Source organism: Anguilla rostrata, chromosome 11, assembly GCF_018555375.3.
Source record: "Anguilla rostrata isolate EN2019 chromosome 11, ASM1855537v3, whole genome shotgun sequence".
Lineage (NCBI taxonomy): Eukaryota > Metazoa > Chordata > Actinopteri > Anguilliformes > Anguillidae > Anguilla > Anguilla rostrata.
This window is the reverse complement of record NC_057943.1, coordinates 35,429,167-35,456,182: the sequence shown is the minus strand read 5'-3', so window position 1 is coordinate 35,456,182 and position 27,016 is coordinate 35,429,167. Positions and strand designations below refer to the sequence as shown.

Here is a 27,016-nt window from a genome sequence, read left to right as displayed (position 1 = left end):
CCTCCTCTCTCTCTCTCTCTCTCGGGTCTTTTTTTGTAAAAGGGACAAGTTTGCTTGAGCAAATTACTTGAGCTTCGCAACACACCAAGTCTCTTGTTTGTAAGAGGCGACTGCAAATTTCTTGTTCAAGTTCGTCCTCAGTGCAGGTCAACAGGTGAGCTCGTTTGTAATTATCGTTTTCCCCCATCATTTTCACTTTTTGTACTATATTGAAATCTTAATATGCCAGAGAAAATAGTTAATTTTTATTTTTGTTATTATTCATATACACTAAACATTTAATGATAATATGACTGAATTATTGTCTGCATTTCTGTCGTGAACTAAATGTTGCTGGACAAATTATAGTAAATTTGTAAACTGTTATGTAGCCTTTTTTTTTTTCAAACTTGTTGCCAACGAAGGAATGTTTTAATTACTGGAAATTTGCCTTTAAATTGTATATACGTTACACTATAAAACATGCTATGTTGACAATTTAGGTTTGTTTATTTTTGCATACCCTGTCGTGCCCTGATCCTCCAGCTACAGCAAGCATATGTCCTTCTTCACAGGAACGTGAAAGTAGGATAAACTTCAAACCGCAGGAGAACAATCGATCCGTAAATCTTATCTCCAAACCACGGCCAAATAGTGCAGTCAAATTTAAAGTAGGTTATATGTAAATATAGCCTACGACACAATAAAAAAGCAAACAGACTAGCAATGATTTATGCTTGGAGAACCATTGAACCCAATGGACGAGATGGGCCATCTAGTTTCTTTTGTACGGAACTTACAATGTCCTTATCATCCTTCTACTATCTGCTCTTCGTCGTCTCGCTGTTGGAGGACATGTTCCATTTCTGAGTGAATTTGGGTGTTGCGTCAGCGATTCTGCCGTATCCCAGATCATTCTAGCAGCAGTGACGTGGTTAGCTCATTATTTCGTTAATCTTCGTTCAGCACCGCAAAGGTCTGGACAGCGGGAGCCTGTTCTTGCCCGATTACCAGTGTTCGCTTATCAGGAACGCACCGAGCTGAGACACGCCCGGGCGTGCTGTAACCTATCGGTATTCATTTATTACTAGGAAATAGATTCGCCGTCATAAAGCAATACTTACACTTCAATTATTTCAAAGTTCCCTTGCAAGTACAGTAAAATGTCAATTCCGTGTTCATCCATCGGTCCTGTTTTGACGGAAATACATTTACTTTTCAGCTGCTACGACATTCTGTAGTCACGTCACATTATTTTACAAAGGTAATAACTTGTTTTTTGGCCTTCATAATACTTAGTCGGTCTGCTTCATATTTTCTGTCATCATTATTTTTCAATTATAAGTTGTAAAGTTTCAAGAAAAATCCTAACCCCTTTGAGAAAACGAGAACATGAACGCGTTATTCAAGAAAAAAAGCTTTGCTTTACAGTGATCAATAGTCTGCAAATTGACATAAATCACCATGACTACACTTTGTGTTAATATCCGTATAGCTATCGTTTTGCTACAGCCCCGAAAAACACGACCGAAGCAAAAGTGAACATTTTAAATGGGCCGTAAAGCACAAATTATGAGGATTCTCGTGCGAATGGTATGTTTAAACAAAAAAGGTTAGACTGCTACTCAAAGGACGATTATGTTGCCTGTGTAGTAAAGGTTTGATGAGCATAGATTAAAGACAGTTTCCATAACCCCGTAGACAAAAATAACCAATCAAAATCACAGAGAAGAGGTACACTCATACCGTTTAAAGATGCCCCTGAGCTCTGATTTAGAAATATAGAAGGTTTTTGGCGGTTTGGAAAGTGTCAGGGCACGTGAGGTGATTATCGGGTGTTACAGAGGGCGAGGTGCTTGGTGAATGGTCCTGCCGTTGACAGGGCACTGTAGTGCCAGTTTGCAGGCAGCTGGCATCCACAGCAGCTGGGTGTGGTCCTTTTCTCTCTCTCTCTCTCTCTCTCTCTCTCTCTCTCTCTCTCTCTCTTACTCCTGTAATGCTGACTCTCCCATTGCATGAATGATTTCTGATCGTTCCTTTTCCATGAACAAAGTCTATTTTTGCTTCTCTCTCCAGTGAGAACCATGTCTGCCCTTCTGCACCACTGCCCTTTCCTGAAGTCTGCTTCCCACCAGGCCTGGAGAAGAGCTGTCCTGCCTCTCCTCTCCCTGGCTGACCGATGTCCTGTAATCGCTCGCCAGGTTTCGTCCGTCACCACCCAGAGAGCTGAAGATAACAGCGGTGAGATGAACGGCATAGAGCCTCCCAAAATGTGCCAGCCCCTTCATTCTACTGTCATATTATCGTCTCCCAAAATGTACCAGCCCCTTCATTTTACTGTCATATTATCTTCTCCCATAATGTACCAGTCTCTCCATTTTACTATTATATTATCGCCTTTTTATTAACAAGGCATAACATCAGAATTCAGACTGCAGAACCGAACAGAAAGTGGTCTCAAAACAGCTAATACCATGTCTGAATACTAACCACCTTTTTGGTTCCATCTCAGTTTTTATTATTGATATTGTGCCTTCCACGGTGCAGCTTACTCAAAGGGTCTCTTATAATTATTATTATTATTATTATTATTATTATTATTATTATTATTATTGTTATTCAGGAATAACAGCCATCTCCCTGAAAAGACTACACATACGCCTGTTCATGCATCACCTGGAACCCGTCACAACATGCCTATCAAATTCTGTTCCCTCCCACCTTTAGTAAATTTTTCCTGTGTGGAGTCACTCTTTCATATCATTTTTAGTCATCAGGCATGCAGTAATATTATGCATCCTAACACATTTGTTACTATGAAAACAATATAATTTAAAGTCATTTTTATTTTACTGTCAGGCTTTAAACTTCAGGTTAAAAAGGGCTTTGGTTGCATGTTTCCTCCCAGTAAAGAGCACAGCTGCGATAAGTTAAGCATAACCTGGCTATTTGTTAGGGGTGACCATTTGATAGGCTGTACTGCAAAGTGCTGGCTAAAATATGTGGTCAATGTAATACGATTTGGATTTGAATTGCAGGTTTGGATGGTAAAATATAAAATTAATTAATCTACAAATCCACTGATCACCTCGCCATAAAGAGTTTTGCCCTCTAAGTCTGACTTGCTCACCTTTGCTGCAAAGAAATTTAAAATATAATGCTATACATTTTACATAATGTGCATATGAATTAAGAAGACGTTTAATGCATTACAGTGCACTATGAGGAGACTGAGTGTGCCAAGGTTTGGGGCAGTGGGGTGTACAGAACTAGATGTCTGAGTCACATAAATGTAGGTGACTGTGGTAGAACATTGATGAGATATCAGAAAGATACCTTTCCCCTGGTCTGGAAAGAAGATCTCTTAATTAACTTAGGTAGTGAATGTTTAAATAATGTTAAAGGGGCAGTCACGTTTGTCACGACTGTGCCTTCATCATTAGGCTTCAGTTGTTCTCAGTGGAGATTCGTAAGATGCATTCTGCTATTTGTCCACTAGGTCTCCATAGACACCAGAGTCCACAGGACTGTATTTAGCATAGATTTATTCTCATAATTTGGAGTGAGAATGAAATGAAAATGAAATTAACTTCAGTTCACTCAGGTTTGAACAATTAGTCTTCGTAACCAAATACCATACACAGATGGTCACTCCGATACTGGTGCTATATGCTAAATCTCTAGGCAAAACAGTGTAAAAATAGGGAAATTTATCCCAAAATAATTAAAACAATTTAAAATATCACATATTAAATAAAATATGAGTATTCCCTAACTGGTTTTTAACTGTAGATTGTAAAAGTATGAAAGCAAAAGTTAAATAGTAACATAATTCAAATTCTAACTTGTGAATATATAAAATTCTTTTAACTGTGGGTCTTGCTAAGGCATGGATTTTAATTTCAGTTTTCTGTGTTCATGGTGTTGTTTTCCCTGATCCGCAGATGTTCTGGCTCTGAATGTGGCCCCCCAGGCCAGCAGCTGTCCCTTATTCTCTTCCCAGATTAGTGTGGTGAAAGCCAGCCCTGAGGTGCAGGAAGATGTCTACCCAAGGGGGGCAGGTAGGGCCCACACCTCCGCTACAAATGACATACAGATACAGCACACCTCAGCTACAAATACTATACAGATACAGCACACCTCAGCTACAAATACTATACAGATACAGCACACCTTAACCACAAATCCAAACAGACACAGCATACCTCAGCTACAAAACCATACAGATACAGCACACCTCAGCTAAATGGTGAATGGACTGCATTTATATAGCGCTTTTATCCAAAGCGCTTTACAATTGATGCCTCTCATTCGCCAGAGCAGTTAGGAGTTAGGTGTCTTGCTCAAGGACACTTCGACATGCCCAGAGTGGGGTTTGAACCGGCAACCCTCCGACTGCCAGACAATCGGTCTTACCTCCTGAGCTATGTCGCCCCCAAAGCTACAAATACCATACAGATACAACACACCTCAGCTACAAATAATGCCATACAAGTACAGCACATCTCAGCTAGAAATACCATGCAGGTACAACACACCTCAGCTACAAATGTAATATAGGTACAGTACACCACAGATACAAATACCATACAGACACAGCACACCTCAGATACAAATGCCATATAGGTGCCACTCACCTCAGCTACATATAGTATACAGGCACAGCCAAACTCAGCTACAAATACTATACAGGTGTCACACACCTCAGCTATAAATGCTATACAGATACAGCACACATCAGCTACAAATACCATATAGGTACAGCACACCTTAGCTACAAATACCAAACAGGTACTATGTGTATTAAAACAATGACCTCACATTGTGCGTGGGTGGCAAGTGGACTCCAGGGGTCATCAGGAGTCCACTTGCCACCCATTGGCTGGCTGGCTGGCTAGCTATTCAAATAACAACATGGGTTTATTTGAATTTATAAAAAGACTAATAATTCACAGCGAAATGTTGTGACAGATCTGTATTTTGGCTGAAGCTGCCCTATAGGCATGTGACTAATTGGTTGTTACGCCTGTGCAGCCGGCACAGTAAGCTCTTTTTTGAAGGGTCTGCGAAGCACCCTCGCAGAGAAGATCCCCCACATCGCATCTCATCTCCTGAAAGACAACATGCGTGAGTACATTCTGGACACATTCAAGAGCACCAGAACATCACGGGCGTGTTTAAAAACAGAAACGGGACGTCAGAACGTTGCAGCTGTGGCGACTGAGAGTGTGATTTTGTGCTTCATACTGTGGCTAGTCACTTACTTTAACTCTAAAATATGTTACCCCAACAACTGTTCCCAACACCAGTCTAGAAGAGAGAAAAATGCAGCAAGTTTCAATTCAATTCAATTTCAATTCATTCTTATTTGCATAACACTTTTTTACTGAGAACTGTCACAAAGACGCTTTACAGAGTAGCAAGGCAAGAAACAGCAAAATGGACTAAACGCTCAAATGGCAAACATGGGGTAAAAAAAAAACTCCCAGTGGAGGAGAAACCCTCAAACGTTGGTAGGAAAAAACTCCCCAATGGGAAGAAGTCTCGGGAGGAACCCGGCTATGGAGGAGGAGCCCATCCTCCGCTGTCTAGACCTGGTGTAAAGTAGCGGTAGAATGGAATGTTTCAGAAATGCTATCGGGAAACTATTGCAGCAATTAAAACAGGTTAAGCAGGTTACATCTGAGGTAGTATAACATGAATAATAGACTACCAAATGGTATAGTTCACTATAGTGCAGTTTAGAGGAGCCAGGTGATTTATCTGTAGCTCCAGGCTGCATCAAGGCATGGGCAGGGGAGGAACAGGGCTGAAGCGGTCCATGATGACCATGGAGCGAGGGACAGGGCTGGAGCGATCCCGTGGACTCAGGGTGAGATAGGGGCAGGAGCCACAGGGAAAAAGAAACAGAGAAAAAGAAACAGAAAAGATAAGGTTAGGCACTATAAAGATTGTCAACACACAGAGTAAATGTATGTAATGCCACTATTACGCTAAGCTACTTTGTGTGTCAGCTCCGTAAAGCCCAACTTGACACTTGACACTAGGCTATCTAGTGTGTCAGCTCTGTAACAACTAACTTGACGCATGATGCTAAGCTCCCTACCCAGCCCAGACATCCACAATTAACTTCATAAACTCCATGGTTATACTGGACAATTTAACAGGATATCGGACTATAGGCATGGTTAACTCTAGGATTGGCTAAAGAGATACAGTTTAAGCCTACATGTAAAGACAAATTGTTCCATAAAACAGGAGCTCTATAAGAGAAGGCTCTACCACTCATTGTAATTTTAGATATACATGGAATTTTCACATAACCATCATCTTGTGAACAATGTAATCTTGGAGGAAAGTGAAAGTAAGGAATAAGTAACTCGCTAAGATAGTCAGGGGCCAAACCGTTTAAAGCAATATAAGTTAACAGCAAAGTCTTCAAACCTACAGCCTTCAGGTTAGAAGCACAGTTGCCTAACCATTATACTATACCACCAAACTCACATGAATGCATTGTTTATACCACGCAGAACATCTGAGTTTCAACTATGATGCCTTCTTCGACGAGAAAATCTTGGAGAAGAAACGTGACCACACCTACCGTGTCTTCAAGACGGTGAACCGCCGCGCGGACATTTTTCCGTTTGCCGAGGACTACTCCAGCGCCAGTCACCATGGCGCCAAGGTGTCCGTCTGGTGCAGTAATGACTACCTGGGCATGAGCCGCCACCCGCGTGTCATTGAGTCAATTCGGTAAGCGGACATGCCACAAACCTCTTTTTTCAAAAAAAAAAACTGTTATAAACAGTTATAATGTTAATTAAGCCCATATTTGTATTTATTAATATTTATTCATTAAAAGTTTTATTCTGTCGTTCTTTTATACTTTATCTGTGGACAATGTTACTTAAGCAACTGCCTTTTCCTTTTGGCCGTGGTATTGTTTTGGTATCTACTGATGTGTGATACTAAACCTGGTATCGGCATCAAAGTCAGAATTCTGGTATCGTGGCTACACTACATGTAATGTAATGGTCCTCTTCCTTCACGGGCATTAAGTGGTCAGTTTTTTCCACAGGACAGCTCTGGATAAGTATGGCTCTGGGGCAGGAGGCACCAGGAACATATCCGGCACCAGCAACTACCACGTGGCCCTGGAGAATGAGCTGGCGGACCTGCACCAGAAAGATGGGGCTCTGGTGTTCTCTTCCTGCTTCGTGGCCAACGACTCCACCCTCTTTACCCTGGCCAAGATGCTACCAGGTATGAGAAACACAGTACAGTGGGAGAGATCACAGAATCCTGAAGATATTTTGAAATAATAGTGTATAGGTAATCAAAAAAGGGAGGGACTTCAAATGTTAATTTTAATTGACAGTGCTCTTTTTCTAAAATCCCAGCTAAGTCTTGCCATGACTCTCTTTTTATGGAGCTATGATTAGGCTAGAGCTCCACCTCCTTTCACGGGACTGAGCTCTGAGGTAAATATTATAATACAATACTTATTTTGTAGCTATTTCTAGCCAAGACACAGTTTAGTTCACACAGTGAACACTGAATAGTGCTGTGTCCTGGCTAGAAATAGCTGTACAAAATAAGTATTGTACCTTACTGAACCTGTGTTTAGCAGTTGTCTATGACCATGTCGCTTTGGATAAAAGCATCTGCCAAATAAATGTAATGTAATGACATGGATCACCTGATGTGGTTGTAAATACCCTAGAATTAGAACTGAATGTCTGCACTTTAACCTCATATATGTTGTGTCATTACAAATCTGATGCGCTGGATGTGCAGGACTGAAACAACGAAAGTCGTGTCGCAAACACTTACGGACAGGGAGTGCCTCTCTCGCCCGTCTGTCTCCACTGCTGATCCTCTCGGCTTTGCGTGTCGCGTGTTACGAGGTGCGCCCTGATCCTCTTCGCCTCGTTCGCAGACTGTGAGATCTTCTCCGACGCCGGCAACCACGCGTCCATGATCCAGGGCATCCGGAACAGCGGGGCCGCGCGCCGCATCTTTCGGCACAACGACCCCCAGCACCTGGAGGAGCTCCTGCGCCGCTCCGACCCCACAACGCCGAAGATCGTGGCCTTTGAGACCGTGCACTCCATGGACGGTGCGTCAGACGCGTTCCCTGCTTCTCATTCATCTGTAGGCCTTAAAGGAACGGTCTGCCTTTGTGGGAAAATTTGCTATTTGGCTGTCTTGCCCGTAGTTAGACAAGCTACGGTCGATACAAATTTAATCCCTCTGCATCCTGTCAGACATCTAGTTTTTAGATGACCACCTTTGAGAAACAGACGAAATAATTTTACCTGGCAAACTTGGTCTGTTCTATCTCTGCTTTCCCCCCACAGGTATGGGAAGGAATGTCTTCGGCAATTAGGGCCATGCTTGAGGTTGTTCAAATGTAAACAAACGTGGTCTTGGTAGAGAGTTTCATCTCCTTTGAAAGCTTTATGACTTCATCACTTTCTGGGAGAGACACAGGACATCCAAACTATGTACACAGAGACCCAGCTGGCTAAAGAATGCCTTTAAAAAGATCATCTTCCTTTTTACGTTTGAATGCAATCTGTGACATTTAATGGACATTTGGTTGAAAATCTTGATGTCTATATAGATACTGGTTGTTGAGGCCTGCTAACTGAAACTACAATTTTTGGAGAGGTTCCAGTTTCAAGTGGTGGCGCTATTTAGTTTTGTTACACGGACAAGGCTTTGCCTGACGGTGAAGATTACAACTGGCCTGCTTTAACGATTAATTGTCCACAAAAATCACCTCTTGTTGTCAGAAGTAGTAAAGTAAACTTGAAGTTTTTTAAAGAGATATGCAGTATCTGGGTGGATTACCTCCTAACATGTTCATGTTTGGTCTCATTATCAAGGCCGTAAGACAATAATATCATAGTGCTTAGCCCTGTATCCAACAGCATAAGGCAACTTTAATATGCAAATTTGTCAGCTTCTAGATAAGACAGTCCCTGTCTGATTCTCTTGACAACTTGATCTCAGGAAAATTTTATCTTAGTTGTTTTAGAGGCAGTTATAAATATAGAGGCAGAAATATCATTGACAAATACGATAGTTTTATGTACAATGTAAATAAAAAATGACCATTCATCCATCCAGTGGGAGCAGTGATTTGTAGCTGTGCAGTGCTACTAGAAGAGTGAGTGGTTTGAAGAGATAATGTTGCTTCTGTTTACAGCCATTGATTTTTGCTTTCAGAAATTACATACATTTTAGAAAAATAAGCATAGGCCTGTCCCAAATGGACAAAATATTGCCTTCAGATATTCTAGAAGGTGCTTTAGTGGACCTTTGGTTGTGTTTTATATTGAATTCAGTGGCAGTAAGTTTATGAGCGTATGATACACTATCACAGTCTGGATGTTGCTGTGGCCTTCAGTGATGTGTGATCTGATTGGCTGTCTTTCGCAGGTGCCATCTGCCCATTGGAGCAGCTCTGTGACATCGCCCACCGCTACGGGGCTTTGACCTTTGTGGATGAGGTGCATGCAGTGGGGCTGTACGGGGCTCATGGGGCTGGAGTCGGGGAAAGAGATGGTGTCATGAGCAAGATCGACATTGTTTCTGGAACACTTGGTAAGTGGAGGGGGGTTAAAACCAGCCCCAGATCAGCTCTAAACCAGGTCTAATCCAACCTTGCTCATTCAAATATTTGTAAAACGTCCAGCAGAGCACTAAATCGGAGTTAAGTGTTTTAGGTAACTGTTAGTCTGGGGTGAAGGGTACCCTTGTTCAACAATTTACATGTGTTAAAATATTTTTTGCTAAAGGTGGCTATCATGAACCGTCAGGACATAGTTCCCTGAGTCCGTAATCCTGTCATCTAGGTTGCCGAGGATTTGTAGCTAGAAACCACCCCTGCTTCTCCACCAATCGTGAACGCACATCAACATTTCTCTTTCTCTGTGGGCTGGGCCAACCGGTGCTAGGATTTTCAAAATGTTTTCACTGCATTGAGAAAGTTGCCCAGTGCAGCTTTAATGAAACAGGTGTAAGGTATAAGTTATTACAGCATGTAAACAGTGAGCGCCATCACAGCAGATATGATTATTAAATGCACTACTAGAAATGATGGTTTTCCTATGATGTACCACCACAAAACGTTACATTGCATATTACATGTCACATTATTTTCGGGATCTGCAAGAATGCTGATGCATTCTGTAAATTAATTATTAAAGCGTAGGTCCCTTTTTTCATTGCAGGCAAGGCATTTGGCTGTGTCGGAGGCTACATTGCCAGCAGCGCCTCCCTAGTGGACACAGTGCGCTCATACGCCGCTGGATTCATCTTCACCACCTCCCTGCCCCCCATGGTGCTGGCAGGGGCCCTGGAGTCTGTGAGGGTCCTCAAGAGCCCCGAGGGGCAGTCGCTACGGAGGGCTCACCAGAGGAATGTCAAACACATGCGCCAACTGCTGCTGGACGCCGGCCTGCCCGTCATCAACTGTCCCAGCCACATCATCCCCATACAGGTGAGTCACCTGTCCCAGCCACATCATCCCCATACAGGTGAGTCACCTGTCCCAGCCACATCATCCCCATACAGGTGAGTCACCTGTCCCAGCCACATCATCCCCATACAGGTGAGTCACCTGTCCCAGCCACATCATCCCCATACAGGTGAGTCACCTGTCTCAGCCACATCATCCCCATACAGGTGAGTCACCTGTCCCAGCCACATCATCCCCATACAGGTGAGTCACCTGTCCCGGCCACATCATCCCCATACAGGTGAGTCACATGTCTCAGCCACATCATCCCCATACGGGTGAGTCACTGTTCAGCCACATCATCCCATCAGTGAGTCACCTGTCCCAGCCACATCATCCCCATACAGGTGAGTCACCTGTCCCGGCCACATCATCCCCATACAGGTGACTCACCTGTCTCAGCCACATCATCCCCATACAGGTGAGTCACCTGTCTCAGCCACATCATCCCCATACAGGTGAGTCACCTGTCTCAGCCACATCATCTCCATACAGGTGAGTCACCTGTCTCAGCCACACCATCCCCATACAGGTGAGTCACCTGTCCCAGCCACATCATCCCCATACAGGTGTTACCGGTTCCAGCCGCCACGTCTTTAGTTAAAATATTTGACTATGGTTGATGGTAATTTTAAACTGGTAAAGTACCCTTCCTTTCTACTTTTGAAGCTGCTGTGTGATTGTTTTCCTGGCGTTCATAGGATACTCTGCATCATCAAACCTAAAGTTTCCCCTCATATAAATTTAAACACAAACGTGTGTATGTGTGCATTTGCAGGTTTAGGTGTGTGTGTGCATTTGCAGGTTTAGGTTTGTGTGTGTGTGTGTGCATTTGCAGGTTTGCGTGTGTGTGTGTGTGCATTTGCAGGTTTACGTGTGTGTGTATGTGCATTTGCAGGTTTAGGTGTGTGTGTGTGCATTAGCGGGTTTACGTGTGTGTGTGTGCATTTGCAGGTTTACGTGTGTGTGTGGGCATCTGCAGGTTCCAGGCGCGTGATGTGTGCATTTGCAGTTAGTGTGTGTGTATGCCATTGCAGTTTAAGGTGTGTGTGTGCATTTGCAGGTTTATCTGTTTTGTCTGCATTTGCAGGTTTGGTGTGGGGTTGCATTTACAGGTTTAGGTGTGTGTGTGTGCATTCGCATGTTTTAGGTGTGTGTGTGTGCATTTGCAGGTTTAGGTGTGTGTGTGTGCATTTGCAGGTTTAGGTGTGTGTGTGTGCATTTGCAGGTTTAGGTGTGTGTGTGTGCATTTAACTTGAGGTGTGATTTCATGTGTTTGCACCAGGTGGGCAACGCAGAGAAGAACACAAAGGTGTGTGATCTGCTGCTGGAGAGAGACAACATTTACGTCCAAGCCATTAACTACCCCACCGTGCCCAGGGGGGGGGAGCTCCTGCGCCTCGCCCCCTCCCCCCACCACGAGCCGCAGATGATGGAGTATTTCGTGGGTGAGTAATGAAACACCAAAATGACACTTTAAAATACAGCGCTGTGAAAATGTATTGCCCCCTTCCAGATTTCCTCTATCTGCCATATTTGTCACAATGAATGGTTTCAGAGCTGAAGCGTAATTGGGCTGGGGAGCAATCAGACACACTCCCCAAACACTTCACACTCCACCGGATCAAATGTTCATCAAGCGACGCTCTTTAACAGACATTTTCTAAATAAGGCTGAGTGGGCTGGTGGTAGCGATGGTGATTTCAGTGCGAGTTGCCTGTGTCTGACAGACAAACTGCTGGAGGCCTGGCAGGAGGTGGGACTGCCCCTGCGCCAGCCTGCGCTGGCCGCCTGCAGCTTCTGCGACCGCCCCCTGCACTTTGACCTCATGAGCGAGTGGGAGAGGTCCTACTTCGGCAACATGGAGCCCCGCTACATCACACTGGCCGCCTGAGATTGGGCAAAGCCACGCCCGGAGGCAACCTCGCGCGACGCATTCACAAGTACCATCCCTTTACAAAAACAAAATCAGACGTAATGATGCTAAAATAAATATTGAATTATATTTCAACCACCCCCCCCCTCCCCATTCTAATTTCCAGCAGATTAATAAAGGTGATATTACTGTGTGCTGTAAACTCCATTCTATTTTTCAGCAGATTAATAAAGGTGATATTACTGTGTGCTGTAAACTCCACTCTAATTTCCAGCAGATTAATAAAGGTGATATTACTGTGTGCTGTAAACTCCATTCTAATTTCCAGCAGATTAATAAAGGTGATATTACTGTGTGCTGTAAACTCCATTCTAATTTCCAGCAGATTAATAAAGGTGATATTATTGTGTGCTGTAACTGCTCAAATCAGTTTAGCTTTGCAGCCTTTCACATGGGTGACAATGGGACAGTGGTCTGTGACCGTCAGTGTTAACTGTGGAAAGATGACTTCTGTGTCTCTGAACAGGGCACGTCCTGCCTTCCTGCACTTAGAGCACTTTTCGGAATGAGTTTAACTGCCTTTAAACAGTGACATCCATTTACTTTATCCCTCCTGCAAACTTAGCCCTGCTGTTTTCTAGTATCCAACAGTACAGTCAGAGTCAGCAAAAAACACATTGGATTTGTTTAGTATTATCTGGGCCCATAGTTACTAGCCAGTCAAAATAGCCCAAGTAGGGGTTCATGTTGGTGGCAGATGTCATTTAGCAACAAATTCTCATCAATAAGTGGCAACATTCAAACAGTGCAGAATTGAAAAGAGATGTACTAGTATTAGTTGCTGGTTCCAAAACCAAGATAGTTTAATATTGACAAGACTGTCAGCTTCCACACATCCCCTGGTCACTGTGGCAGACCGTATTTGCTGATTTTAATCAAAGCTATCTGTATTTCACACAGAGACATAACCTGCTTTAAGATGGTAATGAAACCTACTTTGATTCCCACCTGCTTCTGTAGAAATGTCTCCAGCTTTAATAAGCTGTAAGGCCTGAATTTGTTAGCAGAACCAGTTTCACTTACCGTAACTGAAAAGGAAAGGCAAGAGGGAAGACCCATTCTGAACTTCCTTCCCAAATAAAACCACGGCAGCATTACCCTATCAGCTCCGACACAACCCTGAGTGCCCTTATGAAGTCTAAAAAACAAAAATACCATGATTTGCCATATTGCCCACCCCTTATCCCAAACCCAGTTTAAATACCTCTTTCCACAGTAAATACTGAGAGATTATTAACCTGGCAAACCAATTCAATATAACTGAAAATTATTTTTTTTTGATGTTGCATTTTACAAGAAAGAAAACCAAGCATTTTTCAAAGATTTTTTTAAGAAAATGTATTTTTTCAATGAAATAATTATTTCACACTCAGTTTACATATATGTACCAAAATTAAATACTGTATGCTTTGCGTTTAGTTTGGAATCGACCCTTCGTTGTGAAGTCATCTTGGAGCCGCAGTTGAGAGATGGGAGTGACTGCAAGCATGGACCCAGAGTCTGAGACCTTGTTTGCTCGAATCTGATTGGCAGGGATGGCTCAGTAGGCGGAGCTAGTCCACACTCAGGAACTTGCGCTTCTTGGCTGTGCGCATGAAGGAGCTGTGGCGCCACTCCACGTCCGCTGTGGCCTCGGCATCCAGGGCACCCAGCTTGATCATGTGCACTGGAAGAGACACAGAGATGCTGAAACACAGCGTGTGTGTGTGTGTGTGTGTGTGTGTGTGGTGGTTGGTTTGTGTGTGTGCATGAGGTGCGTTTGGGTGTTGTGGTGTGTGTGTGTGTGTGTGTGCATGTGCGCTGTGGGTGGTGGGTATTGTGTGTGTGTGTGGTGGTGTGTGTGTGTGCATGGTGCGTGGGTGTGTGTGAGTGCGTTGGTGTGTGTGTGTGTGTGTGCATAAGGGTGGCTGTGTGTGTGCGTTTGAGGTATATGTGTGTGTGTGCATGAGGGTGGCTGTGTGTGCACGTGCGTTTGAGGTGTGTGTGTGTGTGTGTGTGTGTGCATGATGGTGTTGTGTGTGTGTGTGTGTGCATGCATGCGTTTGAGGATGGTGTGTGTGTGCATGTGTGCTGTTTGAGGATGGTGTGTGTGTGTGTGTGTGCATTGAGGATGGTGTGTGTGGTGTGTGTGCATGCATGCGTTTGAGGATGGGTGTGGTGTGTGGGGTGTGTGTGCATGAGGGTGGCTGTGTGTGTGTGTGCATGCATGCGTTTGAGGATGGGTGTGTGTGTGTGTGTGTGCATGAGGGTGGCTGTGTGTGTGTGTGCATGCATGCGTTTGAGGATGGGTGTGTGTGTGTGTGTGTGTGCATGAGGGTATATGGGTATTAAATGTCCAGATAAAGGTTTTAATGAGCAGGCCGTCCCCTGTATTAAATGTCCAGATAAAGGTTTTAACGGGGACAACATGTTGTTTTGCTTACATTTCATTTCAAACCTTGGCCCCACCTCCGACAGCTCGATATTCTTATGATCCTTCTTCTGATACGTGTGATGTCTGAAAAGGAAACGCAGCGCAACGCGAATTTAGCGGATGCTCGTGTCTTAAAATGGTGGAGAACATCAACGCATCCACCCGAGAAGGAGCAGCAGTGACAGACGAGCACGACTGCAAAACACTGCATGCAAGTCGACATATGCCAACCCAGAACCGCTAAAAAAAAACCACAGATTCACAGAGAATATCCACATAGCACCACCAAGCATTCTTATTAATTACAGAGGAACAGAGCAGCGGGGTGGGAGTGGGAAGTGAGCCAAGAGGGAGAAACAACGTTGAAGTTGCTTTTAATCATTGCATGGGGCGTCATCATTGAACATTGATTTACTATTTAAAATGCATTTTAAATGGTTTGTCAGAACAGCAGAAACCCTGCCCATCTTCCCACTGCAGTCAGGACAGCTGAAACCCTGCCCATCTTCCCCACTGCAGTCAGAACAGCAGAAACCCTGCCCATCTTCCCCACTGCAGTCAGAACAGCAGAAACCCTGCCCATCTTCCCCACTGCAGTCAGAACAGCTGAAACCCTGCCCATCTTCCCCACTGCAGTCAGGACAGCAGAAACCCTGCCCATCTTCCCCACTGCAGTCAGGACAGCAGAAACCCTGCCCATCTTCCCACTGCAGTCAGAAGAGCAGAAACCCTGCCCATCTTCCCAGTGCAGTCAGAACAGCAGAAACCCTGCCCATCTTCCCACTGCAGTCACAACAGCAGAAACCCTGCTCATCTTCCCCACTGCAGTCAGAACAGCAGAAACCCTGCCCATCTTCCCCACTGCAGTCAGGACAGCTGAAACCCTGCCCATCTTCCCCACTGCAGTCAGAACAGCAGAAACCCAGTCCATCTTCCCACTGCAGTCAGAACAGCAGAAACCCTGCCCATCTTCCCACTGCAGTCAGAACAGCAGAAACCCAGCCCATCTTCCCACTGCAGTCAGAACAGCAGAAACCCAGTCCATCTTCCCACAGCAGTCAGAACAGCAGAAACCTGGCCCATCTTCCCACTGCAGTCAGGACAGCAGAAACCCTGCCCATCTTCCCACTGCAGTCAGGACAGCAGAAACCCTGCCCATCTTCCCAGTGCAGTCAGAAGAGCAGAAACCCTGCCCATCTTCCCAGTGCAGTCAGAACAGCAGAAACCCTGCCCATCTTCCCACTGCAGTCACAACAGCAGAAACCCTGCTCATCTTCCCCACTGCAGTCAGGACAGCTGAAACCCTGCCCATCTTCCCCACTGCAGTCAGAACAGCAGAAACCCAGCCCATCTTCCCACTGCAGTCAGAACAGCAGAAACCCTGCCCATCTTCCCACTGCAGTCAGAACAGCAGAAACCCAGCCCATCTTCCCACTGCAGTCAGAACAGCAGAAACCCAGTCCATCTTCCCACAGCAGTCAGAACAGCAGAAACCTGGCCCATCTTCCCACTGCAGTCAGGACAGCAGAAACCCTGCCCATCTTCCCACTGCAGTCAGGACAGCAGAAACCCTGCCCATCTTCCCACTGCAGTCAGGACAGCAGAAACCCTGCCCATCTTCCCACAGCAGTCAGAACAGCAGAAACCCTGCCCATCTTCCCCACTGCAGTCAGGACAGCAGAAACCCTGCCCATCTTCCCCACTGCAGTCAGGACAGCAGAAACCCTGCCCAACCTCCCACTGCAGTCAGAACAGCAGAAACCCTGCCCATCTTCGAGACGAAATCTCACCTGAAAGAAATGTAGTCCTCCTGATTGGCAAAGGTGATTATCCGCTTGCTGTCTTCTTTTGGCACCGGAAAGAGATATTTGAGGATGCTGGACACCTGAACAAGACATACTTCATGTTTTCATGTTTGAATATTCTAGCCTTAGAGTGTAGAACTTTCATTACATTACATTACAGGCATTTAGCAGACGCTCTTATCCAGAGCGACTTACACAACCTTTTTTTTTTTTTACATAGCATTTACATTGCATCCATTTATACCGCTGGATATATACTGAAGCAATGCAGGTTAAGTACCTTGCTCAAGGGTACAACGGCAGTGTCCTACCCAGGAATCGAACATATGATCTTTCGGTTACGAGCCCAGTTCCACTGTGCTACACTGCCGCCCCATACATAAATGGAGATCAAGGTTTTCCTTTCAGTTTCCCGGAAGTAATCGTTCACACGGTTCCACAGGGCGAGGCAAGTGAGGACGAGGTGCCGTGCGTGCGCTCTCACCCTCTTTCCCAGCCGTGAGCTGAAGTTGTGGAATACGAGGTGCGGGAAAGCCTCGGACATGGTGCCGATGTCCGGGACGTCGTGTCTCATCACCACGTTGTACAGGGTGAAGTAGGCCGTGGGGCCAAACGGCAAGTGGCTCACAACCATGGCGTCTAAAAAAGGAACAAGGAGAACGTCAACGCTTTCTTATTTTCAATAAATTGGCAAAAATTTCCAGAAACCTGTTTTCGCTTTGTCATTATGGGGTATCGTGTGTAGACTGATGAGAATAAAAATGAATTTAATCAATTTTAGAATAAGGCTGCAACATAACAAAATGTGGAAAAAGTGAAGGGGTCCGAATACTGTCCGAAGGCACGGTAAGCTGTGTGGAATGTGGCTTGTGGACAGAAGCGGTGGTGTTGGGCCTACCTGGCTGGCCTCTGGTCTCGTGGAAAATGACCAGGTCAGTGACAGCATTGGCCTTGCAGGCTTGCACCAGGGCGTTCATCTCGTGGTTCCCTCTGTTCATACGCTGAGCCCCAGGGAAGATCAGCTTCATCTCCTGCCCAATCACAAACACAGCAGCTTCATCTCCTGCCCAATCACAAACACAGCAGCTTCCAGTCCTGCCCAATCACAGTCACAGCAGCTTCCAGTCCTGCCCAATCACAAACACAGCAACTCCCAGTCCTGCCCAATCACAAGCACAGTAGATTCCAGTCCTGCCCAATCACAAACACAGCAGCTTCCTGTCCTGCCCAATCACACACACAGCAGCTTCCAGTCCTGCCCAATCACAAACACAGCAGCTTCCTGTCCTGCCCAATCACAAACACAGCAGCTTCCAGTCCTGCCCAATCACAATCACAGCAGCTTCCTGTCCTGCCCAATCACACACAGCAGCTTCCTGTCCCGCCCAATCACACACACAGCAGCTTCCTGTCCTGCCCAATCACACAACAGCAGCTTCTGTCCTGCTCACAAAATCATCACACACACAGCAGCTTCCAGTCCTGCCCAATCACAACACAGCAGTTCCAGTCCTGCCCAATCAAAACACAGCAGCTTCCAGTCCTGCCCAATCACAAACACAGCAGCTTCCAGTCCTGCCCAATCACACACACAGCAGCTTCCAGTCCTGCCCAATCACAAACACAGCAGCTTCCAGTCCTGCCCAATCACAAACACAGCAGCTTCCAGTCCTGCCCAATCACAAACACAGCAGCTTCCAGTCCTGCCCAATCACACACACAGCAGCTTCCAGTCCTGCCCAATCACAATCACAGCAGCTTCCTGTCCTGCCCAATCACACACACAGCAGCTTCCTGTCCTGCCCAATCACACAAACAGCAGCTTCCTGTCCTGCCCAATCACAGACACAGCAGCTTCCAGTCCTGCCCAATCACAACACAGCAGCTTCATCCTGCCATCACAACAGCAGCTTCCAGCTGCCAATCACATCAAGATTCTCTGCCAATCAACTATTTATACTTCCTTCCTGCCCAATACAAAACGCAGCTTCTGTCTGCCCAATCACAGACACCGCAGCTTCCAGTCCTGCCCAATCACAAGCACAGTAGATTCCAGTCCTGCCCAATCATAAACACAGCAGCTTCCAGTCCTGCCCAATCACAAGCACAGCAGATTCTAGTCCTGCCCAATCATAAACACAGCAGCTTCCAGTCCTGCCCAATCACAAGCACAGCAGCTTCCAGTCCTGCCCAATCACAAGCACAGCAGATTCCAGTACTGCCCAATCATAAACACAGCAGCTTCCAGTCCTGCCCAATCACAATCACAGCAGCTTCCTGTCCTGCCCAATCACAATCACAGCAGCTTTCTGTCCATCAACCGAGTTGCTCACTGTGTAAACGCCCTGTAAAGCTCAACATTCAAGTTTCTCTGTAAGCGTTATTTTATTACTTTCCTTTTCACGCTCACTGACCCGTTTGGGTTATGTCATCAACCCCAGAAACCCCGGGGATCCCACAATAGTGAAACACAAACCTTTGCAAACATCTTCAGACGGGAGCTGGGGTCTCGCGATGTTGTGACCATGATTTTGGGGTCCTCCACTCCAGCCCACTTGTACTCGTCGTCCATGTGAGAGCTCACACCTGCCCAGAGTCGGCAGGCAAAAGATCACACACGGCATTTCCCCACTTCCTATTGTGAGAGCACGGCTGGGAAAATCAGAAGGGCTCCGGAGAGAACTAACAGACTCACCCTCTCCCCCCTCGTCGTCGTATTCCAGAAGTTTCTGGAGCTCGAGAGCCTCTCGCCGAACCGTAGTCGGGATCATACGGTTCTCTGCAAAAGACCGAGTGCTAAGCCTCAATGCCACTTATATGCCCATATGTAACAGACAGTACACAAGATAAATAAAGAAAAACAACAGGCAGTATGATTTCCAATACTGTGCAGGACTGCAGTTACCAAACACGAGGCATATGCTGTTTTGGTTCTCATTGTAGCCCAAATGCAACAGCAACAGCCTCTTGCCTCTCACCTGCACTAGCATTAGAATATGGAAGCTGAAATTGTACCTGAATATGGTGTACACTGTGGGAAACATTGGCATGAGGACCCCTACCATCTAAAGCAGATTTTAGCTTCTCTTTCTTCTCTTCGACGGCACGCTGTCTGTCCTCCAGGGCTTTCCTGTAGAGGTACTCCCTCCTCAACCTGGCCTCCCGTCGAAGCTACACACACACACACACAAACATGTGCGCACATACACATGCAAGTGCGCACACACAAACACACGCATACCCATGCACACACCACACATATGCGCACAACATTTAAAAACATTGTTATGTTATATATAATTGACCAGATATACAATGAACAGGAATTAAGAAAACTACTTCAAACCAGAGACACATCCAGTCAGTTAACGGACAGTTATTAAATCGGTTAACATACATTCTGTTACTTTCATTTAAAGTCTGTTATTTAATAGGTTTAATTTAAACCCTGTGAAAATCAGATACATGTTCTAACTCCTAACTTAAACCTAACATGCTTGCTGAGTTTTTTTGGTCAGTATATTTCCACCCCAGCCAACACACAACCATGGCATGTAGTTGCATTGCGAGATTGCCATGAGCTGGCTGGGATGGTCAACAGCTGAACAAATCCAACCGACCAAATTTTTACAACATGATAACATACATGCAAAAGGAATTTTCTTTGGGTTAAATAAAGATATTGGACTGAACGGACTGAATCCTTGGGAAAGAGGATAATTAATGTAAAATGACGGTCAAATTAAGCTGACATAAACACATATGTGATTTATTTTATATTGGGAACACAAAAACAGCAAAACTTTACTAATAATGGCTGTAACAGGAACAATTCAATTTACAAAGTTAATTCATTTGTCAATTTACATCCTTGTGTGGCGTGTCAACAACTAGCTAAATACAACATTTAAAGGGAAATGTCCCTTAAGGTTCCGATTGAATAAAAAACCCAGTATCCTGTTATAGTAGGCTATTAACCAAGACATGCCGTCACAGTTCAGTTAAGGCCACATCTGCATCGGTCCAGCGTTTGTATGGTTACGTTCACAGCAACAGTATGTTAATGTAAGGCCAGTATTTATTTACGTTTAGGTCGGAGTTCCACGTCCCTGGGATATCACACAATAATCGGGAACTATCGCCACGCACCACAGGCATCGGTGTTAGCTACCATGTTAGAGTGGTTGAACCATAGACTGTATACAAATAGCTGGATACGTTGCAAGCAGCCAGAACCGCCACTATTGAAGTCCGCGTTTTAAAGTGGTTGTGTAGCCTACTTATGTTGACTAAGACTTTGCCTGTCTGTATCACTGAATAACTCGCTAATAACGTTAGCTATCCAGTATCCAATAAATAAATCAAACACTTTCATTTTAGTGAATATGTGCTCATTTAGTTTAAATAGTAACATCAGCTACTAGTAAAAAGTTTCACACTTTGAGTATCCATATTGCGAATCTAGCAGTTCAGATAGCTGTTACTGTTAGATTCACATGCTCGCCTGAAGTGCAATTTTTCATCGAATTGGCTCATCCATTGAAAATAATTACACGGGATTACACGTCGAACTTTTGTAATCGCCTAACGTTGTTATAGCATTCAAGGCGGTTAGGATAAAAAATGGATATGCTTAAACTATAAGTGTTCGTAATTCACTTACCATTTCTGCTCTGTGTTTTATCCACTGAATGTATCCCACACGTGTGTCTGTGGGAAGTCAAGCATACGTAAGGACGCAACTTCCGGCGTTCGCCATAACCGAAAATGTCAAAATAAAAGTGTATGAAAAGACTACGAAAACAGATTGAAATGCAGTGAGAAGCCGTAGTTAGGTAGCTAACTCAATAACAAACCTATTATGTTTCACAAGCTAGCTATCAACCTGTCTTACTGACTAGCCTCAGCCAGTTAGACAGTAGAACAGCTGTACTGTAGCTAGCTAACTTTGCCGAACAATATAAACATTCAGTGGCACTCGACTGCAAGTATCAGGCTAGCAGGCTAGACTAGTTGAAATCCGACAGTCAAGTGTGTACTCTAGCTACTGCTGTTTAAAGGAGATAGACAAGTGACTTCCAAAATAAATAGAAATGCGGTCAGTGACTTGGTAGTTCAATTGTAATATAAGCTTTCTACAGCTGTAAGTGACCTCCCTACGGTTCTCAGATATTCCTAGCCAGTGTGATCCTGATCTCAAGCAAAATGCATCATTGTGGAAAGCGATTGCAGACAGGAACAGCTAGCTAATATAATTCACTTGCTTTATCTGCTTGCTTTGTCTTGAATGCCTGTGCTGTGCATGAGGGAAAGCAAAAAATTTCATAAATATTAAGTTTTTATTTTTTTATTCAAATGGAAACATGCAATGTGCTTATATTTTGGCTATGTATACAATGTGTCATAATAAACAAAGAGCTTATCACTACTGCAATATTTGCTCATTTTCATTGTTTACAGGAAAAAGTACAATATGAGCAAAGACAACCTTTCCATATGATTTGCTGTACGGTAATGTTGTTAGTCCTACTATCCTGAACTCTGATACTGATATAATCTAATCAGTACAAGGTGGAAATTATTCAAGAACATGTCATTGCCTAGTCCTGATAAATATACCTGTAAAGGATACTTAAGTTGATATTATTGGAAGCATAATGTACTGTTTATACTGCTTACAGTTTGCTCCCCGTGTAAAATTTATTTTATTTGTGAATTTACATTTACATATGTAAGACTACAAGCGACCTTTATGTTGAAATGTTCAGGTACTTTATTTTGAAATACGCCTTTCCTCACTGAACGTCAAATGCTCCCGTCCGGTTGTGTAGTTCACTGGCGCAATTGAAGGAGCAAAGAAGACGTGCTGCTGAGGAGACATTCTACAGTTATTAAAAATTAACTCCTAGCGGGAACAATGTATTTTTCTGAATGTTATTGTGAATGTATAAATGTTTAATGTTGACAACTTGTATATTTGAGTATGTAATTGTGTGAAATTCTACTTACCTGCATTGCTAGCATACACGTGAGGAAACTAGCTATCCTGCAATTGCATAAACTAATACTTACCTCATCAAATACTTACCTGAATTGCCAATTAATTTAAAAGGGTATATATGATGATGATATATATGTAATGTGGTAAAAAAAAATTAAAAAAAAAGAGAAATTCAAGCACAGTTCTATTTCTATTTTAGCCAGGGGCTGCTTTGTTCGCCTTTGATTTTGATTTTGTCAAACCTTGTAATATGTAAGTATGAGACCCAAGAGCATCTCAAAATAAAATGTGAAAAAAAAACTTTGTATAACGAAGTCAGGACGATGCATCTTTTACAGTACAATATCTTTTAAACAATACAATCTCCAACAAGGTATTCCATTAACTATATTTATTATCATCCACTACAATCACGCAAGATAATGCAAAATTGTATGAGTTAACAAGTTATCAAATGATTAAAAAAAGTAATAATTAAAAGAAATGATAAAACAGTAAACGTACACTGTTAACCCTATCCTGTCACCTATGGTCCGAAGACCTACGGTCCTTAGAGATAGCAACAGAGGAAAAACCACACACAACAGAACGTCAGTGCACACGTGTATGCCAGATCTGGATTACAGTAACAGGTAGACAATTCAGTAAACTCTAAGAACTGCAAACGTTCTCTGTGAACCCGATATACACCATAGCACAGAGCCTTTCTAGTTAGTGTTGCTGGAGTGTTGCATCAGTCCAGCACGCACTGTACTTGTTTCCGCGATGACTCTCTCCCTCTCTGGAAGTGGTGCTGCAGGCCGTGGTGCTGCAGGCCGTGGTAAGCAGCATCTCCAATTATGAAGTAACCCATTTCCTCTCCTCCAGTGGTCCTGTTGTGTGGAGGGAAGAATTCAAATTCAAAAGGTCCCACAGCTTGGACAGACGTAGGACACAGGCATCATCCTGGTCGTCCAACGCAAATATTCCAAAACTGCCCCTTGCCGTCAACGACAGCTGGTAGAACAATAGAGTGCCAACCCTTCCGATTGAAATAATCCTTATGATGTTCTCCCGGTGTGATTATAGGTATGTGGGATTGAACCGTCGATGGCGCCCACACACTGTGGTACACCAAACCTTCTACCAGAGTAGGCTGCCAGCTCTGCAAGGCTCTCTGCAGACGGGAGAGGGGTGAGTTCATGCTGTAAGACTTCCGCAACAGCCATGCAGAATTACTTTGTGCAGCGCCACCACACAGTTGTTAGGCCAACCCCAAAAAGGTGAGAGATTGTTCTGTATTCAGAATTTGTGGCTAGCTTCCACAGGGAAATGGCTCTACTCGTTTACGGTGAGGGACACAAAAAACGGAATTGTGTGTCCTCTTTTTCCGTGGCGAGACGCAGCCCGCCACAGAGGTACTCAAAGGTCCCTTTTAGACGTGCAAAAGTTGTCAAACCACTGGCTTACTGTAAAGAGTGGAACACAGTGGTCCCACCATTCAGTCGACCACCAACAGGTCCATTCAATGGGTGGCCGTCTGCTGTTCTGCAGCATGCGATGCATTTGAAAAACATTTTGCTGACGGTTACTACGGGTTCACAACACTGTAATGCCACGTTGTATTAGCACACAGTGGACATGCTATATACCTATAAAGTCTTGTGCCAATCATAAAAGGCACACACAATCAGCTGATAGATTAACATCATATGTGGGGATAAAAGTATTCAAATCCTTGAAGTAAAAAACAAGGCTTTTAATCCAAAGAACACCATCCCAACTGTGAAGCATGGTGGTGGCAGCATCATGTTGTGGGGGTGTTTTACTGGAAAAGGGACTGGTGCATCATGATGAAAGAGGATTATCTAGAAATACTGAAGCAACAACCTCAAGACATCAGCTAGAAAGTTAAAACTTGGCCACAACTGGGTCCTCCAGCAGGACAATGATCCTAAGCATACCTCCAAAGTAACAAAATGGCTTAAAGACAACAAAGTGAAAGTATTGGAGTGGCCATCACAAAGCTCTGACCTGAATCCCATAGAAAATTTGTGGACTGATCTGAAAAAGCATGTCTGAACTAGGAAGCCCACAAACCTGACTAAACTACACCAGTTCTGTCAGGAGGAATGGGCAAAAATTCCAGCAAAGTATTGTGAGAAGCTTGCAATGCCACCAAATACACTTTGTTTGTATGTAAACTTTTGACCCACTGAAAATCTGATATAGTACATACAAGCTGAAATAAATCAGTCTCTTAGCTATTATTTTGAAATGACCTCTTATGAAAATTAAATAGATACCCTAAATGACTTAACACAGGAAATGCAATATGGTAACATGAAATGTGTGGAGTTGTGAAAAATTGAGTTTGAATGTCTTTAGCCTAGGTGTATGTAAACTTTTGGCCTCAACTGTACAAACTCTGGAAAGATGGGTGTGGGTTTTATAGACTTCTGGAAAATGGTGTTGTAATTTCGCATGGTAAACTGGACTTGTCGAAGGTTCAGTTCATTCGGTAGAACTCGTGTACCTTGACAAGCACAAATGCGTAGTATATCAGCGTATATGATACAATGTAAAGCTATGTAAAAAGTGTGTAAGTCCTCTGGAAAGAGCTCGAATGCCTGTATTAATGTAATGTAATTTAGTATAAAATACATTAAAAATTGTAAATGTGGATTTGGATTTACCGTTTGAACGAAAGAAGACAGATTTTTTTTCCTAATTCATCTACTAATTTTATTTGACAAATTCTATATATAACAGTGAACCATTGTTTACCACTTTTATGATTTATTGGAAGCGTTGTATCCAAACAGTTAATTTTTCAGGAAAGCTGCTTAAACTGAAGTTTTGTAATTCTTTCCATTTTGTGTGATTGTTTAGTCTATATCTGTAATATACCCATGGCGTTGTCATGCTGATTTGTGCTTGTATTATCTTTCTGAATAAACATTTGTTTACAAACAAACGTTTGTAAACAATTATTATTATTATTATTATTATTATTATTATTATTATTATTATTATTATTATTATGAAGAAGAAGATACATTTAAATGGCTTGCTACTTAGTGCACACATAAAACAAAAGTTGTGTTATAGGACTGACGCATCGATGACATGGGTCGTCATAAACACGACTAACAACTAGACTATATTTTGACAGTGAACTGCACATAACATCAAGGTGCGTTTTAGCTTTATATCGGCTTGCAAACAATTTGCATGCGTATCCTGTAATTTAACATATTTTGTCATTCGCCCCAGCTCCTTAATATTTATTTTCCTCGTTTATCATATTACTAATGAATTGCGACCGTAAATTTAAATCCTAACATATTCTGGAAGGGATACCTGTCCTCTGATGAATCTGCAATATTATTTGGTTAATCGCGTTGTTTTATTTGTGGCCACTAGATGTCTCCCTTTAACAAGCCCTCTCCAAAGCCAACAGGCTGATTCTTCCCGATGCTGAAGTATTAAAAGTATTTGAAGTCAGAAATGAAGACAATATAATTTATCACATCATTAGACATGTGAATAATCATAAAATGACATTTTTATCGGTAATACAACCATTACATTTTTTCTTCAACATTCATACTGACCTCTGATCCTAATATCGAATTATTTTATGATAGTAATAATGGTATTTCAGACTTTTAGTCTCTTTTGTTTTGAAAAATACCAAATGTGGAAAAGGGTATTCAGGGTTGAATGGTGGAGGATCACAAAAACAAACAAACAAACAATATATAAATAATTAATAGTGTATGTGACCCATACCAATCACCATTGTTTGTGATAACTGGAGTGTATCTGTTCGCCACAAACAATAAAAACGCGTCCGCCAAGAAAGATATCTGTCTGAATGGTGAAAATGTTAACAGACAGCCTGTAGTGCTGACGACAAAGCAACCCGCTAGAAATGGCTCAGTCAACGGTTGAACTTATCTACCCCATTAAGTCTTTAATAACCAAATGGAAATTGATACCGTTGGCTTACATTGCACCAGCGCGCACTCAGCAATGCGTTTTTGCTTGAAATCGTCACATTGTCATAACATTGCTATGCCCGTCAGTAATGCTTCTTACTTCGTATGAGAGCATTGTGATTAAGGGCGTGCAAGCGCTATGTCGTTCAGTGGAACAATGAACACGCAACCGCATGTTCGCCTGCGTAAATAATACTTGGCTCGCTCACTCTCTGCGATGACGCACGCAAGGGAATGCCGAGCGCGCTCCTCTCACTGTAGCGCCTCTGTGGCACTTAGGCATATTCTTGTCCAGGGAGCAGAAGTCAGTTCACCCACGGACAATGTGCACATTGTGACATATTGGGTCCGGCCGCATCAAAGGAGGGGCG

General features: G+C 43.6%; 2 protein-coding genes across 6 annotated transcripts; one reads left to right on the top strand and one right to left on the bottom strand.

Moving 5' to 3' along the window:
• Window positions 1-12,790, top strand: alas2 (aminolevulinate, delta-, synthase 2). Of its 4 annotated transcripts, none has more exons than XM_064299604.1 (11): window positions 1-154; window positions 2,056-2,220; window positions 3,924-4,040; window positions 5,023-5,106; window positions 6,510-6,732; window positions 7,058-7,242; window positions 7,919-8,098; window positions 9,427-9,591; window positions 10,221-10,489; window positions 11,793-11,955; window positions 12,238-12,790. In XM_064299604.1, the coding sequence occupies exons 2-11, from the start codon at window positions 2,064-2,066 to the stop codon at window positions 12,399-12,401; spliced, it is 1,707 nt and encodes a 568-aa protein (XP_064155674.1). In that variant the 5' UTR covers window positions 1-154; window positions 2,056-2,063; the 3' UTR covers window positions 12,402-12,790. The 4 variants fall into 4 exon arrangements, with proteins under 4 accessions (XP_064155674.1, XP_064155672.1, XP_064155675.1 ...); XM_064299602.1 differs by having other exon boundaries at window positions 5,014-5,106; XM_064299605.1 differs by lacking the exon at window positions 12,238-12,790 and adding an exon at window positions 12,066-12,203 and having other exon boundaries at window positions 5,014-5,106.
• Window positions 12,791-13,759: 969 nt separating this feature from the next.
• imp4 (IMP U3 small nucleolar ribonucleoprotein 4) lies at window positions 13,760-21,477 on the bottom strand. Of its 2 annotated transcripts, none has more exons than XM_064299606.1 (9): window positions 20,748-20,866; window positions 19,724-19,832; window positions 19,357-19,440; window positions 19,138-19,247; window positions 17,560-17,692; window positions 17,146-17,300; window positions 16,647-16,741; window positions 14,867-14,940; window positions 13,760-14,109 (listed from the first exon to the last, which is right to left on the bottom strand). In XM_064299606.1, the coding sequence occupies exons 1-9, from the start codon at window positions 20,817-20,819 to the stop codon at window positions 13,997-13,999; spliced, it is 945 nt and encodes a 314-aa protein (XP_064155676.1). In that variant the 5' UTR covers window positions 20,820-20,866; the 3' UTR covers window positions 13,760-13,996. The 2 variants fall into 2 exon arrangements, with proteins under 2 accessions (XP_064155676.1, XP_064155677.1); XM_064299607.1 differs by lacking the exon at window positions 20,748-20,866 and adding an exon at window positions 21,325-21,477 and having other exon boundaries at window positions 13,762-14,109.
• Window positions 21,478-27,016: the final 5,539 nt, after the last annotated feature.

Excerpts from the sequence above, each read along its gene's own strand:
- alas2 (XM_064299602.1), top strand. The coding sequence starts at position 2,064 with ATGTCTGCCCTTCTGCACCACTGCCCTTTCCTGAAGTCTGCTTCCCAC. Across the intron at positions 6,733-7,057 it reads CGTGTCATTGAGTCAATTCG|GACAGCTCTGGATAAGTATG; the intron begins GTAAGCGGACAT and ends TTTTTTCCACAG. Across the intron at positions 9,592-10,220 it reads CATTGTTTCTGGAACACTTG|GCAAGGCATTTGGCTGTGTC; the intron begins GTAAGTGGAGGG and ends TTTTCATTGCAG.
- imp4 (XM_064299606.1), bottom strand. The coding sequence starts at position 20,819 with ATGCCTGTGGTGCGTGGCGATAGTTCCCGATTATTGTGTGATATCCCA. Across the intron at positions 19,441-19,723 it reads GCTAAAATCTGCTTTAGATG|AGAACCGTATGATCCCGACT; the intron begins GTAGGGGTCCTC and ends GGTCTTTTGCAG. Across the intron at positions 14,110-14,866 it reads GCCAAGGTTTGAAATGAAAT|TGCACATGATCAAGCTGGGT; the intron begins GTAAGCAAAACA and ends TGTCTCTTCCAG.